The sequence below is a fragment of the Eublepharis macularius genome, chromosome 5 (assembly GCF_028583425.1).
Source record: "Eublepharis macularius isolate TG4126 chromosome 5, MPM_Emac_v1.0, whole genome shotgun sequence".
NCBI lineage: Eukaryota > Metazoa > Chordata > Lepidosauria > Squamata > Eublepharidae > Eublepharis > Eublepharis macularius.
Window position 1 is genome coordinate 161575171 of NC_072794.1, and position 13771 is coordinate 161588941.

The following is a 13771-nucleotide window of genomic DNA, read 5'->3' on the forward strand; positions in this document are numbered from 1 at the left end:
ATTCTAGCATTCTTTCACTTTCTCATCCTTTTCACTTATCCACTTTCTCTACCCCATGCACGATTTTGTAAACCTCTATCTTCACTCCTGCGGTGTTGCCTTTCTCCCTAAACTAGGAAATCCCCAACTCCTTAGCCTTTATGTTGTCGAAGGCTTTCACGGCCGGAGAACGATGGTTGTTGTGGATTTTCCAGGCTGTATAGCCGTGGTCTTGGCATTGTAGTTCCTGATGTTTCACCAGCAGCTGTGGCTGGCATCTTCAGAGGTGTAGCACCAAAAGACAGGGATCTCTCAGTGTCACAGTGTGGAGAAGATGTTGGCAGGTAATTTATATCTACGCAGGAAAGTGGGTTTGGGCTGAGTTATCCTGTAGGATGACTCAACTCGGGAAAACTCCTACAGGATGACTCAGCCCAAACCCACTTTCCTGAGTAGATATAAATTACCCGCCAACATCTTCTCCACACTGTGACACTGAGAGATCTCTGTCTTTTGGTGCTACACCCCTGAAGATGCCAGTCACAGCTGCTGGTGAAACGTCAGGAACTACAATGCCAAGACCATGGCTATACAGCCCGGAAAATCCACAACAACCATCCTTAGCCTTTCCTTGCAGAGAAAGTGCTCCAACCTCTCTATGGGTCTCTGAATCCATTTTCTCCATCTTTTCTTGTGCTACAATATCCCTTTCTAGACACAGTAATCAGAACTGTATAGCGTATGCCAAACACAACTGCACATACGTGTGCTACAAGGTTCCTCTTAGAAAAACCTTGCTAAGAACAGGCCAAACCACCAACATTTCTGGTGCAGAATCATCTTCTCAATGCAGGACAGCACATGGGAAGAGGCAGGTATGCAGCAGAGTTGTTGTTGTTGTTGTTGTTGTTGTTGTTATTATTATTATTATTATTATTATTATTATTATTGCTGAACTCTTGCCCCACATTCCCTTACACTTTTTACTATTATTGCTAAACTCTTCCCCCATATGTCCTGACCTGGACAGCCCAGGCGAGCCTGATCTCATCAGATCTCAGAAGCTAAGCAGGGTCGGCCTTGGTTAGTAATTGGATGGGAGACCTCCAATGAAGACCAGGGCAGCAAAGGCAGGCAATGGGAAACCACCTCTGTTAGTCTCTCGCCATGAAGAGTCTCATGCCGCTAGGGGTCGCCACAAGGGAGCTATGACTTGAGGGCACTCTCCACCACCACCACTTCCCCCCACATTCCCTTACACTGAACCTCAAGTGCCCCAATCCAGCTCTAATCATGCACCGAGCTAGCTGCTCTAGAATGCAGAGATGCTTCCCAATGTACTTTGAGCTGAAAACAGGCATGCGGGTGGATGTGATTTCCACATTTGGTTGCTGATCTGGAAACCAATCCAATTCACACCTGCCGTTGCCAAAATAGCAAGCGATACACCCAGGGAAGACTGCTTCTCTGAGCAGGTCTTGTTATCTAGGGCATGAGAAATTAAGAACCTCCCACGCAAGCATCAACAGTACCATTCCAATAAAGGAACATGTCATTACACTGAAGAGTTTTGTAACAGAGCAAGAGGAAGTCAAATAGCAATCAACAGCGCAGCAAGCTTAGACAGGGGGATGTTAACGTTTTAGGAGCTTGTTCCCATTTCTTTCTGTTTGGCCGGGAATCCTCTCACCTCCCAAATGCTGTCAAACAAGACCCCCGTGGCGAGAAATCAAGTTCATATTGTAAGCAAAGAAACATACAGAGACACACCCCCTTTGGTAAAACAGCCGAAATGTCAAACACTGCAGATTTTCAGACAAACAAATGTCGGTTGCTGTTTTGAACAAGAGGACAAAGAAGAAAGCTTCGAGTTGCAACCTATTATTATTTCTGAGGGGGAACAAGAAGGGGGGATGCAGTTGCCAAGAGCAAGCAGCACGGTTTAAGGCTCTCGACATTTAAACAATTCTTGTGGCCCAACCTCCAGACGCTGCGCTTGTTTTGTCAAGGGCTCCGGAGCAAGGCAGTGACACCAAACTGCCTCTGAAGAACGTTCCCTTCCCACCCACAACTGGTAACTACCTTCCCCTGTAAACAGCACCTATTTTAGGATCTTTACTGCAGATTGATGTAACACACTCCTATACATTGGAAACCAAGCCTCAGAGTGCAACAATAAATGAAGAGCATTGTGTGAACGCAGTCCTGGGTCTATTGCAATATTTGCAGTTTATCACACAATATTAGAGCTCTAGATAAAACACCGGGAGCATTGCATGATTGGTTTCCATATGTGTGGGTGTGTTTGATCATAAATTGTTGACAACTGACCACTGAGGAAGGCCTAAGGGCCGAAACGCGTCTGGTCAGTTTTGTACTGTACCTTGGTCTATTTGTGTCGGTCATTGCACTGTACCATCATCTGTATCTTGAGACGTTTTAGCAAGTTTTAGTATATATATGTAGCCTGCCATTCAGGCCTTATGTTTTAAACTTGTTTTTATTCACATTGGTGCACATCTATAATAAATACTTTAAAATATTTAATATATATATATCTATATATACTTTTAGGTTGTTACTTAACCCCTTTTGTTTCCCCCCCCCTTAATTTTATGCTAAAAAGGAGCTGTCCGGGAGTTCAATATACACCAAAAGGTGTGGTGCTGGGAAAAGCAGTTTTCTTCCCTCCCCGTGCCATTTTCATTAGAAAGTCCCTCTCTGCTCCTGTAAACTGTTGGAAGGGGTCGCGGGAGGAAATAGGTACCTACATTACAGAACTTGACAATTCCCCGGTGCCTAGAAATTTCATTGTGGCACCTGGTATTTTTATCCATCATTTATTGTAAGTGCCCCTTGGTGATTCTCAGTAGAAGCACAAAGCTTATTTAGGTGAGGAATAGAGGACAGCTTTTTGTCGTGATGACAACTAGGGGTACTTCGTATTTATTTATGTATTACAACAATTGTGTTATAGCTTTTGAAACATGACAAGCTACTGGGAAGAGTTTAGGAGTAGGTTTTTGGGTAGCAATAACTAGAATGTGTTGTCATTAAAATATAAAACCCCAGAGACTGAAAAAATAAGTTTAGCTCCTAAATTTTTGGACTGGCTTTTAAAGCCAAAGAAGTTTGTCACGGCCTCCTATATTGTACTCGCTTGTCGTTAGCTTGCGGTTTTACGCAATATCTTGTGGTTATACACAAGCTATTAAATACTGTGCGCTTACATGACTGACCCACATGCAGATGTATGCACCCAGCTCAATTAGTAAGTATATCCTACAGGGCACTGCATTTAGAAGTGACATGTTGCATTTGCAAGAGTGTAAATGCAAATACATATTCAAAAGTTAACAGTTTTAACAAAACTCAAAAACAAACACCACTCACCTGATACGCAAACTCTCCCCATAAGGCAGGATGGAAAAAGCCACGCACAGAGTTCGCTTAGCACAAATTAATACTATCCTACAAGGAGACAGAGAGATTAACATGAAACATCGGTAATGTTTTGTATTTATCTGCAGCCTCCCTAACTGCCCACTTAACTCAAATTTTTTATTGAACAGCATTAGGCCACCTGTTGGAACTTTTTTAAAAAAAAACTTCGGGCAATCCAGTAATGAAATACTGTCTTTGTTTTCTTCGTCCAATGCATCTGACGAAGAGAGCTGTGGTTCTTGAAAGCTTATGCTACAGTAAAGTTGGTTAGTCTTAAAGGTGCTACTGGACTCTTTACTATTTTGCTACTACAGACTAACACGGCTAACTCCTCCGGATCGCTGTCTTTGTTTTGGTTGCAAATGGGAGCACATTCATCCTGTTACCACATCTGCCCCATTAGTCTAACACAGAAAGATCAGCACTAAAGCCCATGGTTTGCAGACAGACTGCCAAGAATTCAGCATCTTGGAATCTCCGGTTAAAGCTCCTGGGCAGTAAAGCCAGTAATGCAAGAGCTCTGCTTGAGAACTGCTGCCGGTCAGATTAGACTATACTAGCCTAGACAGACGAATGATGTAACTCATTTCCATCCACTTCATATGACCACTGCAGGCATCCCAGCAGTGAGGCTTCAGTTCAAATTTACATAGTTGCACGTTGCAACACATTGCTGACAGCCCAGATGAAGGACCGCTTCCTCAGGATACCATTGGATCAACGCTTCTGTGACTCCCTTTGGCTGAAGTTGACTCGCTGTCTCATACCTTCTTTCACCGTTCAAAAGCACAAACTAGCTAGAGAGAGATTCTTTAAAAAATGGCTACTGAGGCATTCAAACATTCCCGACTCCTCAAAATGAAGAGCAGCCTTTGTAAAAGCTGCATTGTAGATGTGGCAACCTTTTCTTTAAATGTTATTTTTAATTCTTAAACTTTGTTAGAGTGTATGGCCTATGGGCTGTTAAGCTGAGTAAACTGAAACTGAACAATTCAAATTTAATTTGGTAATGGTTCTTTGATGAGTTTTGTCACCAGAATAGCAGTGTTGAAGACCACACTTGGTAAGCAACTGTGTAGTTGCCACTCCACTCCCACCACTTTCCACCCAGAAAATTGTAGTTTCTCTCCTGCCGAGACTGCCATGTTTGACCATGCTTCCCCAATAAGTTCTCTCACCTTCCCCAATAAGTTCCCGCCATCATTTCCTTGAGCAGCTAGTACAGGGATACAGAAATGTCCCTACATTTTGTGGGAGAGAGGAAGGGAATGCAGTTCTATTACCTTGGATAGGTTTTCTCTCCTACCCCACTCAGATTAGAAGCACTTAATAGCAATATTTGCTCTCGCTGACATCTCCAAGGAGTCAAATCTGATTGTTTTAGGTGGGTAGCCATGTTGGTCTGCAATAGAACAGCAGGATTTGAGTCCAGTGGCAACTTAGAGACCAACAAGGTGTAAGCTTTCGAGAGAGTATCTGAAGAAGGGAGCTTTGACTCTTGAAAGCTTACAGCCTGAAAATCTTGTTGGTCTTTAAGGTGCCGTTGGACTCAAATCATGCTGTTGAACTCTGATTGGTTCTCAGACTTGACCGCGTTACCTATGTGATCCCTAGGAGGCTAAAATAAAGTAAGGAGCAAGAAAACTCAGTGGGCAAGAGTTCTAGTCTCTCAAAATCACTTTCAGTACAAATAAGGTCTTGCTTCTGAACATTCGGCACGAAAAATCTTTCCTCCGAACATTCGGCACATTCACAGCATAGGAATATTTGCCATCACCCCACACTTAGGGTGGCCTGTCTGGCATCAAACAGAGCTTGGGCCTTTTTCACTGTGGCTGCTGCACTGTGGAATGGGCTCTCTGAAGAGGTATGGGGAGCTCCCACCCTAGCAGATCTTTAGGACGCACTACAAGGCCTGCCTATCTGTTTGCCAGGGCTTTTAAGAGGGGTTGAATAATTTTTAAGGAAAGTGGGAGGGATTTATGGTTTGATTTTATTTTGATTTTAACTGTAAATGTTTTAGATCTATTATCATAAGCGGCCTTGAACACCAAGGAAATGTGAGGTAAAAATGTTTTCATAAAATAATCACCTGAGAACCATTTTATTAAAGAAGTTACCTGCTGTTCTTTGTATCATACTGCCTCATATTCTTGATGAAGTGTACCTTCTTCAAGCCTTTGTGTCTTGGCGAGCCAGATATGTGCTTGGTTCTGCAATGGAGAGGGGGAAAAAAAGATGAAATGAAGCAATCCGGACATAGAAGGATATGTGACAAAAGAATGCGGATTGGATAACTGGAATGCGCTCGCATGCAGGGCCTCGGGTTTTCAGCTCGGAGGAGGGTGCAGGGAGAAAAAAGGACTTGCAATGCATGCAACAAGAGAAGGTTAATGCTGCTTTTGAACAAGTACCTTCGGACACTGGCACATTCCACTATGTCTTCTAAAAACTCTAGAGAGCAGCGCTGGGAGATAAAACGCCTTCTGCAAAAATGTACAACACCATGAAGAGCGAACAGTATTAGTTCATGGCCTCCGAGATATGCAAGCTGTCTTAGCACAACAGCAGACCTATATGTTTAGTAATTTTTCTCTCCCCCTCCCATGTCTTGACAGAATCAGTTTAAAGTTGCTGGACCTCTGTCTTTCAGGAACACTTTCCTAACTGAACTGTCACGCTGATAGCTCTCTAAACACCTACCATGGAACCTGTGAGCACTGCAGAGGATTGTGGGACTCACTGCAAGGGGCACACAGTTCTTCTGAGGCAAAGATCAGCCACGGGGGACCTCACAATTATCCTGCATGAACTACGTATCCTAAACACACACCACTTCTGGCAGTTGCCCAGTTTGGAGAAGGAGACCAGTAGTACCAGATAAGCTTGCCTGCCAATAGAGAACCCCAGGTAAGTGTCTAATGGATTCCCAGAACAGCTTGATCTAGCACCAAAACTATTACACAGTTTGATTCATGAGTAAGAGTCTCTCTACCCAAGACATCTGACACATGAAGAACACGTGTCGGGAGAGGCAATGTTATCCGGCAGGGGCAGTTTAAAAAGATAGAGCTTGCGGCAGGGCAAAGGCTTTGCTATACACTGGAGCTGTGTGAAGGGGCTGTGAAATGCCAGAAAGGAAACTTCAATCCATTATAACCTCTCCAGGTCAAAGCCCAGCTCGGGAAGGCAGCTGCAGCCCATTTCCTTTCCTTGCTGAACTCTGGTTGTGATCCCACACACTTTTAGAGGTGAAATTGACAGAGCTTTCAGGGAGGCAAAGATGAAATTAACAAACCCTCTGAGGAGTGATCTCCACGGTCTCTGTCTTTTAAAACTACGCTTCCCGGCTAACATTGCGTCTCCCTACACTCGACGAATACACGCTGAAGCATCTCGTGTAGAGAGACTCTAAGTAGCCTTGTTCTGTGAGAACATTCCCTAGATTCCCTTTGTGTTTTTCGGAGTTCTGTTGGAAAAACATTTGGTAGAATGGACTGTACTTCTTCACGTTGCAGGTGGAAAACTGCAGTTTGGCATATTCCCCTAATGTTAAGAACTTCTGAAGAGAAAGAGGGAACACAAAGCAAAGAGAAGAGATATAATCTTGTCTCGGCTCTCAAACATAGGTGCTTCAGAGAATAGGCCATGCATTGCATCATATGGATTTTCTCCTTTTAAAAAATGCTAATAAGGAAATAGGGAGCCTAGTTTCCAACCATGAAATTGACAGGGCTGAAAGGTTAACCTGCTCCCCTCCTTCCCACCCCAGAAGCAAACCTGAATTGGCACAACCACGTAATTTGCATTTTATAGATGGAAAGATGAGCAATCTATGACTTTTTGAGCCTGTTTAAGGTAATAGGTGCAATGGTGCATATATATGGATGGGCACTTTAAAAATGAGTAAATTGCAGCCTAAGTCACAAACCCTGAACTATATTTGAGCATCAAAGGCAATTCTGGCACAGCTATTTCTGCTGGGTAATTAGAACTCATACAAGTGACATTTGCTGCCGATTCTAGAGAGGAGAAAATGGTAAACAGGCACCCATGCTGGAAACGGGTTTCAAGTCCAATTCCGCCTCTGCGTTGAGAACGGCAGTCTCTGAATTAGTCTATGATATTATACAAAATTGCTCTCTGGAGCAAGAGCGTCAAAAGAACAGTTTCCACAATCAATCACGCTGCACAGAGCGTTGCCATTAAAGTCCTACGAATCCTGTTCTTGAAAACCATGTTTTGAAAAGCTGCAATTTTACTATTTTTACTCTCCTTTCCTAACAGCACGTCAAGCACTCCGAGACCGACTTCCCCACCGAGAGCAGCTTTTCGCTCTTTGGCAGTAAAGGGTAAAATACACAGCTGTGGAAAGTGAAGGCTATTTATTACTTCAGGGAGTCTGCCGTGAGTTATTCCTCTGGTTGAGGGCCTTGATATTTTCACTAGAAAGCAAACCCAACAACTTCTCGAATCCCCGTGCAACCGAAGTGGACAAAGTGTGAGTAAGCAGTGTAAAAGAACTGGCCTCAAGAGTAGCACCACCCATTGGTCGCTTTTTGAACAGACTTCATGGTAAATAAGAGGAAATTTTCGTCACGCTCTCTCTATGTGAAATCAGTTCTTTCACAGTGAAGCATCTTTGTTAGAATATTGAACTTCCCAAGAGGTGCACTTCAGCCGGGGGGGGGGGGGGGAAACAGCTGTTAAGGGAGACAAACGGACAACCCAGATTAAGGCTACAGCTTGAAGAAGGTGGGGCCTGGGAGGTAGTGGGTTAGAGTGGTTAAAGTGTCAGATTAGGATCTGGGGCGAATGGGTTAAGATTCCCATTCTGCTATGAAGCCTGTTGGGCAAGGCTGGGCCTGCCACGGTCTTTCAGCCTACCCTACCTCAGAGGTATTCCGAGGATAAAACGGGGGGGGGGGGGGGGGGGAGAATCGCCTCATACACTGTTATGAGGAGAAAAATAGCAGACAGGCTCCCTTTCTCTCGCGCTGCACCCCTCCACTCAGAAAAACCCAACCCACTGTTGCTTTGAGCCTTGAAAGAGATTTAACAAGTTGTAAGGTACGTCAGGGGCCAATGAAGATCGCAGGAATATTTCACTGGCTATCAGTTGCAGAAAAGTACAAGAGTCCAGTAGCATCTATAAGTCTAAAAAAAAATTGTGGTAGGGTATGAGCCTTCGTGAGTCACAGCTCACTTCTTCAGATGGGTATCTGAAGAAGTGAGCTGTGACTCACAAAAGCTCATACCGTACCACAAATTTTGTTAATCTTACATGCGTTACTGGGCTCTTGCTCTTTTCTGCTGCTACAGACAGACTAACAAGGCTACCCATCTTGACCCAGCTATCAGTTGCATGACAAGAATTTACTCCAAAGGAAGCCACGTGCAAAGACACCCTCAACTTTCATTCTCACCAGCGAAAACATGCTCTTACTGATAAATTAACTGACCAGTTGTTCAGTTAAACCTTGTAGCCCTTCTTACTATAAAACACACTGTACGCAAATACAAAATAAGAGTAAATAAAATCCAAGCACAAAAGCCGCATAACACACAACTGAGTGTGCAAAACCACCTTGGGTTACTGCGGCTGGTTTTAATAAAAGGTTTCACATGACTTGTGTTTGGGTTTTTACTTTGGAAAAAGGCAGCTACCTATAATCTCTGCCTACAGGACAGAAAAAAAAGATATGTCTTGTGAAATCCATCTTTGTTTTCAGCAAAAATTAGTTGATCAGATCACAGCATCTTTCCTTTTTGCAAGCCATGAAGCTAGCAACAATTGGCTTGATTACGGGCATTTGTCTACAGATTTAATTTCTTTTTATTTTTAGTTGATGCATACCAACAGACGTCCTTTCTTGCAACTCATCACAAACAGCTAAGCTGTTTCGACAGAGATAGAATTGTTATAGCGCAACGATGTATGTGCACAACCCCCATCTTCAAGCAGGAACGTGATTATGTCTCCTAAGCCCCGAAAGAACTGCAGCAGTTTTCACTTGGGGGATGATTCCTTCAGAACTTATTTTGTTCAAGCCCAGAAGATTGATTTAAGCCAACTAAAAGAGATGCTTGCAAAACATAATAGGAGACACCATTATCCCCGCTTCCTGATTCCCAGTCATAATGCCTGTTTTTTTTCTTTTTGACTAATGGAATTATCCCCAAAATTGGCCACCATAGGTCAGTAGTAGATACTGGATTTGCTTCTAGTTTTTAACTCCTTCAACCGCATCAGCCCCATAAGCCGCTTTGAGTCTCGTCAGGGAGAAAAGTAGTGCATAACTGAAGTAATAAATTTGTGCTGATTCCTTCGTGTTTTGTAAACCAACAGCACAATATACTCTGTGCCTCTTGCGGCTCTAATAAAGACCAACGAGGCTCCCCACCTGAAACTGCTATGCTGTGACGCGACAGTGAAACTATCACCAGGGTATATAGACTCTGCACACATGAAAGAATCTGCATCAAGAGAAGCTTAGTACAATGGTTGTTGTGGGTTTTCCGGGCTGTATTGCCGTGGTCTTGGCATTGTAGTTCCTGACGTTTCGCCAGCAGCTGCGGCTGGCATCTTCAGAGGTGTAGCACCAAAAGACAGAGATCTCTCAGTGTCACAGTGTGGAAAAGATGTTGGCAGGTCATTTATATCTACTCAGGAAGGTGGGTTTGGGCTGAGTCATCCTGTAAGAGTTTCCCAGGGTGTGGAATGCTAATGGCGGGAGGCTTCACTGTATCCTGAGGAGGATACAACCATCGTTCTCCGGCCGTGAAAGCCTTCGACAATACAAGCTTAGTACAGTTTGTACAAACTGGGGTGTGCATGCTTATTTTGAATAACCCACTCCCCTTCTGCTACCACGAAGGGCACCGAGGCCATAGCCTAGGCTGTTGGAAACCCTCCTCCTTTTATGCCGCTCTTGAAATTTCATCAGGATTTCACCCCCACATTTTTAAGCAGAGTCCCAGCACGTGCTCATCTCATCCAATGTCAATTTCCGCATGCAACACACACAGCCTTGACTGTGATAAATGGGAATAGGCAAAACAAAACCCAAAAACATGGGGGTGGGGGTGGGGTATCACAGGAGGAGAAAATGTTACTGACAGCTCTGAGAATTTGATCCCTTTGCTATGCAACTACAGAAACGGCAGCGGAGTGCAATTTAGATAGCAGAAATTCTGTATGGCTGCTTATCAGTGCCCTCTAGGCAAGTGGATAAAGTATGCTGATCGACTTCCACAGGGGACATTTTTTCTCACTTCGCCCAGAAGGGGCAGAGGCCACTGTATGCACACACATGTGGACCCCCAGAGCATACAACTAGCTAAAATTAGCTTCTGGTGCTCTTTAGAAGGACACAGACAAAAAAATGTGCAAGTCACAAAAGGTCACAGTTAACCTTTTGTGTGTTTGTTTTTAAGAAAAATCTTGTTTTGTTAGCTAGTTGAAAAACCACAACACAAAACTGAAGCTAATCGATTGTTACAACACAAATTGGGGAAAAATACATAGATCTATCCGTCCATTCTCATCATTCCTTCCCTCCAAGGAGCTCAGGATTTCTCCCTCCCAGTTTTCTGTTCTCACATCAACCCTGTGAGGTAGGCTTGGCAGTGACTAGCCCAAGGTCACAAATATGCAATCGTATACAGAGTTACTCCAGTCTAAACCCACTGATTTCAAAGCACTTAGATTGGAGTCCTGCTCACTAGTGAGCTTTAGGGCCGAGCAGGAATCTCTCTAGGCTTAACCTGACATGCTAACCACCACACCACACAGGTCATCATCAATAAACTACCATCACTGAGGGCAGAGAGAAGCAACACCTTCCATTCTCCCTGCATCTAGCTCCTCTGCACAAGAAAACTGCCTTGACCCTTGGTTGTTATTTGCATTAAAATGAGAAATCTCTCCACTTGAGACTCCTTGGCATGAGTTCGTCAGGTGTAGGGAGACACAATGTTAGCTGGGAAGTGTAGTTTAAAAAGACAGAGCCGGTAGAGATCACTCCTCAGAGGGTTTGTTAATTTCACCTTTGCCTCCCTGAAGGCTGTGTCAATTTCACCTCTGCAGTCTAAAAGTGTGTGGGATCGCAACCAGAGTTCAGCTAGGAAAGGAAATGGGCTGGAGCTGCCTTCCAGAGCTGGGCTTGGACCTAGAGAGGTTATAATAAGCTGAAGTTTCCCTTCTGGTATTTCACAGCTCCTTCACACAGCTCCAGTGTATAGCAAAGCCTTTGCCCTGCTGCCGGCTCTGTCTTTTAAAACTACTCTTCCTGGCTACTGTTACATCTCCCGACACGTGTTCTTCACGTGTCAGATGCCTCGTGTAGAGAGACTCTGAGATTTGCTTTGGAAGCCAATTTTGGTGGTTGCAAGGAAGGAGAGAATATGTATTAGGGACAGTGGATGATTTCTTTATTTTTACAGGCACGCAGAGGCATTTTAGACAGATCCATACAGAAAAGAGCCCCTTGAGAGATTTTGTTCCTATCATGCATGCCAAGAAAGGAAAACACAGAGCAATTTCCAATTATTACTGAAGACTTCCACACAGTGGCCAGTTGATCCGAGGCTGTGGGAATGGGTGGAAGGATTCTCAGACCTCTGGCCAGTGGCAGAGGGCGACTAGGAGGTTGAGTGCCTTCCACCCCCCCAGGAAGACCTCAGCACGAGCCCTGATCTCAAACCAAGTAATTCCAGAGAGCTGGCTTCCCCACCCGCTCCTGCCAGAAACAACTCTGCTCTAAGTAACATTTGAGGAGGTGGTGCGGCTCAGCAGAAGAGCCTCTGCTTTGTATGTGCAAAGTTCCACGTTCAGTCCTCTCCACTGTATCTCCAGTGAAAAGTAGGTGATGTAAAAGACCCCTTCCTGAGACCCTAGAGAGCAGCTGCCAGTCTGAGTAGACAATACGGACCATGGTGGTCCAATGGTCTAATTCAGGGCACCGTTCTTCTAATCCTTCTCAGATATCACTTGATAAAAAGTCAGGGTGGTAAAAAAACCCCTCTCCTTTCCATTTTCACCATCGTGTTTCTTCAAACAGATACAGTTTCCACTTTCCATTCAGGTAATTTCAATACTTGATACGTTCATCGCCAATTATTCTGCCTTGAAAGCTGCCCCCCTGCCCCTTAAACATAGTCCCTTGACGCAAGGGCGGGGGAAGCCCAGCCCAGGGACTAGAGGTGTAAGGCCTGAAAAGAAAAAAAAAAAAAAACTATCCCGACTTTTTGAACAGCAAAACTGGGAAATTTAGGAGTGGAAAAGAGCAAGAGTCCATTAGCACCTTTTTAAGACTCACAAAAATAGTGGCAGGGTATGAGCTTTCGTGAGCCACAGCTCGCTTCTTCAGATACCTGAAGATTCAGGTATCTGAAGAAGTGAGCTATGTCTCACAAAAGCTCATACCCTACCACTTATTTTGTTAGTCTTAAAGGTGCTACTGGACTCTTGCTCTTTTCCACTGCTACAGACAAACATGGCTAACCATTTGGGGAAATTTAGGGAAAGACTGTGGGGAAAAAACCTCCTTTGAAATAAGTTCTCTTTTGGAAGGAGTGAAATACAATATTATGGAATAAAAGACTGCAAAAGCCAGTCTTAGCCATGGCTACGCAGCGTTGTTTAGTGGTTAGAGTGCTCAACTATGATCTGGAAGATCTAGGTTCAAATTCCCACTTTGCTATGGAAACGTGCCTGGAGACTTGGGCCAATCACACCTACCTCACTGGGCTGTTGTGAGGATAAAATAGAGCAGAGGAGAACAACGCGAGCTGCTTTGGGGCCACTGGAGAGAAAGGCAGGTTTAAATAAAGTATGTAAGTAAGTAAATAAATGCCCGGGAAGCAGGCCTGGGGCTTACAAGAAGCAGCGCTGGCCCTAGCCACAGAAATAGCCAGGGGTCTGGCAAGCAGAAGACAGAATTGATGGGTGGGGAAAACAATGGAGCACGCAGAGATGCTTGAACTGTGAAAGACAAAAGTCCAGCTATCCCAAGAGCCCCTACAAGAAAGCCAGAGCTCAAAGAGCAGCAACGGGGAGCGATACCCTGTTGAGCAAAAAAATACACAAACAGGATTCCTACTTGGCTTGGTGTATCCAGCGGCTTCTTATTCCTTGCCGTGAGACTGACACTGGATCTCTATTCCCAGGGCTGTGTGTACTCCATGCCAATTAAACACACACACACACACACCCCTGCTCTCAGCAAACAGATTCAGAGCCAAGATTAGCTGAATGCTGGCCTTTATAAAATTATACAACTTGAGTAAGTCAGTGGAATTTCTCTTATTTTGTTTAATTTCTTCGGGTCACGGGGAGTGAAGAGGA

At 44.3% G+C, this 13771-nt stretch overlaps 1 protein-coding gene across 1 annotated transcript in view; it reads right to left on the reverse strand.

Moving 5' to 3' along the window:
* Positions 1 to 13771, reverse strand: part of CABLES2 (Cdk5 and Abl enzyme substrate 2) — a 74909-nt gene that overhangs the window by 24799 nt on the left and 36339 nt on the right. The window contains 2 exon segments of the mRNA XM_054981796.1: positions 3373 to 3450; positions 5544 to 5636. Coding sequence (XP_054837771.1) covers positions 3373 to 3450; positions 5544 to 5636 — 171 coding nt within the window.